We start from the raw sequence: 2371 nt of genomic DNA on the forward strand, positions 1-2371 counted from the left end.
AGAAGTTGGACGCGAAGACAATGAACTACTTATAATTTCCTATACAACTTTCATGAAGGTTCATAGCTACTAGCTTGATGTAAGCCGCTATTTTACTGAGGACTCCTGACTTGGACGGGTTGGAAACGAGACCAGCAGAATCCGGCGGTTATAACCGGCCGCTGTTCTCGGACCTTTCGGGAGGCGAGGGACAGCTAGGGTTGCGTGGGAGAAACCATGGAAAGGGGGGCATGAAGCGTATTTCTGTACAACCTTTCATCTAGCGCATGCCGAGTATCAGGTTATTATTAGAGTTTAGTTTAATGATGTAATATACGCAAGCCCTAAGGACACACAAACACGGCTGTCGCTTATCTTCCTACCTCAGCTCACACGATTGCAGAGCTGGATAGGAAAGAGTTGACCAGTCGTGAGCTGAACAGTTAAACGCTCAAATCGCAATGTTCGGACGTGTCAAGGCGAATTGGTCCGTCAAGCGTGTGTAATGTACAACTGTTGTGAAATTATCTGTGGCAAATTTGGCCCCTGCGGCGCTACGTTTAGACCCCTGCGGTGTGACGTTAAGGCCCCTGTGACGCTACGTTAAGGCCCCTGCGGCGATACGTTAAGGCCCCTGCGGCACGACGTTAAGGCCTCTGCGGCGCGACGTTAAGGCCCCTGCGGCAATACGTTAAGGCCCCTGCGGCGCTACCGTAAGGCCCCTTCGGCGCTACAGTAAGGCCCCTGCGGCGCTACCGTAAGGCCCCTTCGGCGCTACCGTAAGGCCCCTTCGGCGCTACCGTAAGGCCCCTGCGACGCTACGTTAAGGCCCCTGCGGCGCGACGTTAAGGCCCCTGCGGCGAAACGTTAAGGCCCCTGCGGCGCTACCGTAAGGCCCCTTCGGCGATACGTTAAGGCCCCTGCGGCGATACGTTAAGGCCCCTGCGGCGCGACGTTAAGGCCCCAGGGCGATAGGTTAAGGCCCCTGCGGCGATACGTTAAGGCTAAGGCTTGCCGCAACTGAACCTGATGACGTCATCGCAGCTGCCGCTCCTTGAGTGTGGAGGCGTCCGTACCTGATCAATATTGCCCGCCCCTGTCCTCCCCTGTACCCCGACCACACCCCTGTACCCCAGCCACACCCCTGTACCCCAGCCACTCCCCTGTACCCCAGCCACTCCCCTGTACCCCAGCCACTCCCCTGTACCCCAGCCGCACCCCTGTACCCAAGCCACTCGCCTGTACCCCAGCCACTCCCCTGTACCCCAGCCACTCCCCTGTACCCCGGCCACACCCCTGTACCCCAGCCACACCCCTGTACCCCAGCCACTCCCCTGTACCCCATCCACACCCCTGTACCCCAGCCACACACCTGTACCCCAGCCACTCCCCTGTACCCCAGCCGCACCCCTGTACCGAAGCCACTCCCCTGTACCCCAGCCACTCCCCTGTACCCCATCCACACCCCTAATACCTCCCTGAACCTCAGCCACATCCCGGACCCAGAAGATTGTTTTTCAGTTCATGTCTCCGAAATGCCAACACCTTTGTGTGTAGTTTCCTAGCACATGTTTTTAATGATTCATTAGAGCTGGAGCCTGCGAGGATGCGACTGAGAAGTTGTCGCTTGTCGGAAACGACCAGTCCCTTTCATCTTATTTGTTGTTGCTCATTTGAGTGCGAAAGTGCTTAGTTTACCAAGGAATAAAATTGTGCGTCGGATCTAATAAATAACTATTTTAATTACGGGGAAATAGTTTATTTTGGCCTGGGAAGTGGTTGGATTGTTTTTTTCATCGTAGTCTACCTTACACCTTATCGTCATTTTCTCTGGGCACGAAGAAAATTATTTTTTAATTCGTGGGCTGACTGCTTTATTCCGGTTCATTGATCCTCAAAACTCGTTCCTGTCGCTATTTTTGCATCTAAATTATTGCGCATATATTATCCCGCCTTGTCGTGTCCATGAGGAAGCATGCTAACATTCACGCCATGCGCATGATGACGTGTTAGTGATGTAGCGTGTGGTGCACGCCATGCGCATGATGATGTGTTAGTGATGACTGTGATGTAGCGTGTGGTCACTGTGGTGCAAGCCATGCGCATGATGATGTGTTAGTGATGTAGCGTGTGGTGCACGCCATGCGCATGATGATGTGTTAGTGATGTAGCGTGTGATGTATATGATTCTTGTACATCACTAAATCCCATGAATTTGGTTTACGCTTTAAAATGTCGCGTTCGATGATTTTAACAGGTCAATGAACATACAGCTGAATGAGCTGATGATAATTAAGTCTGCAATCATCTTGGCTTAAATTATCTGTCTCTTCGCTACTGATGACGTTGTAGTTATTGCTTCTGTTATTCTTGCGGGTGTTTAAATTATTAT

General features: G+C 52.2%; 1 protein-coding gene across 1 annotated transcript; it reads left to right on the forward strand.

Annotated features, from left to right (window-relative positions):
• Nucleotides 1–440: 440 nt before the first annotated feature.
• Nucleotides 441–1450, forward strand: LOC108677741 (vegetative cell wall protein gp1-like). The gene is made up of 2 exons (XM_018166011.1): nt 441–466; nt 1024–1450. Exons 1-2 carry the CDS (start codon nt 441–443, stop codon nt 1448–1450), a joined length of 453 nt encoding a protein of 150 aa, XP_018021500.1.
• The last annotated feature ends 921 nt before the right edge of the window (nt 1451–2371 follow it).

The sequence above is a fragment of the Hyalella azteca genome, unplaced genomic scaffold (assembly GCF_000764305.2).
Source record: "Hyalella azteca isolate HAZT.00-mixed unplaced genomic scaffold, Hazt_2.0.2 contig16248, whole genome shotgun sequence".
In the NCBI taxonomy this organism is placed as follows: domain Eukaryota; kingdom Metazoa; phylum Arthropoda; class Malacostraca; order Amphipoda; family Hyalellidae; genus Hyalella; species Hyalella azteca.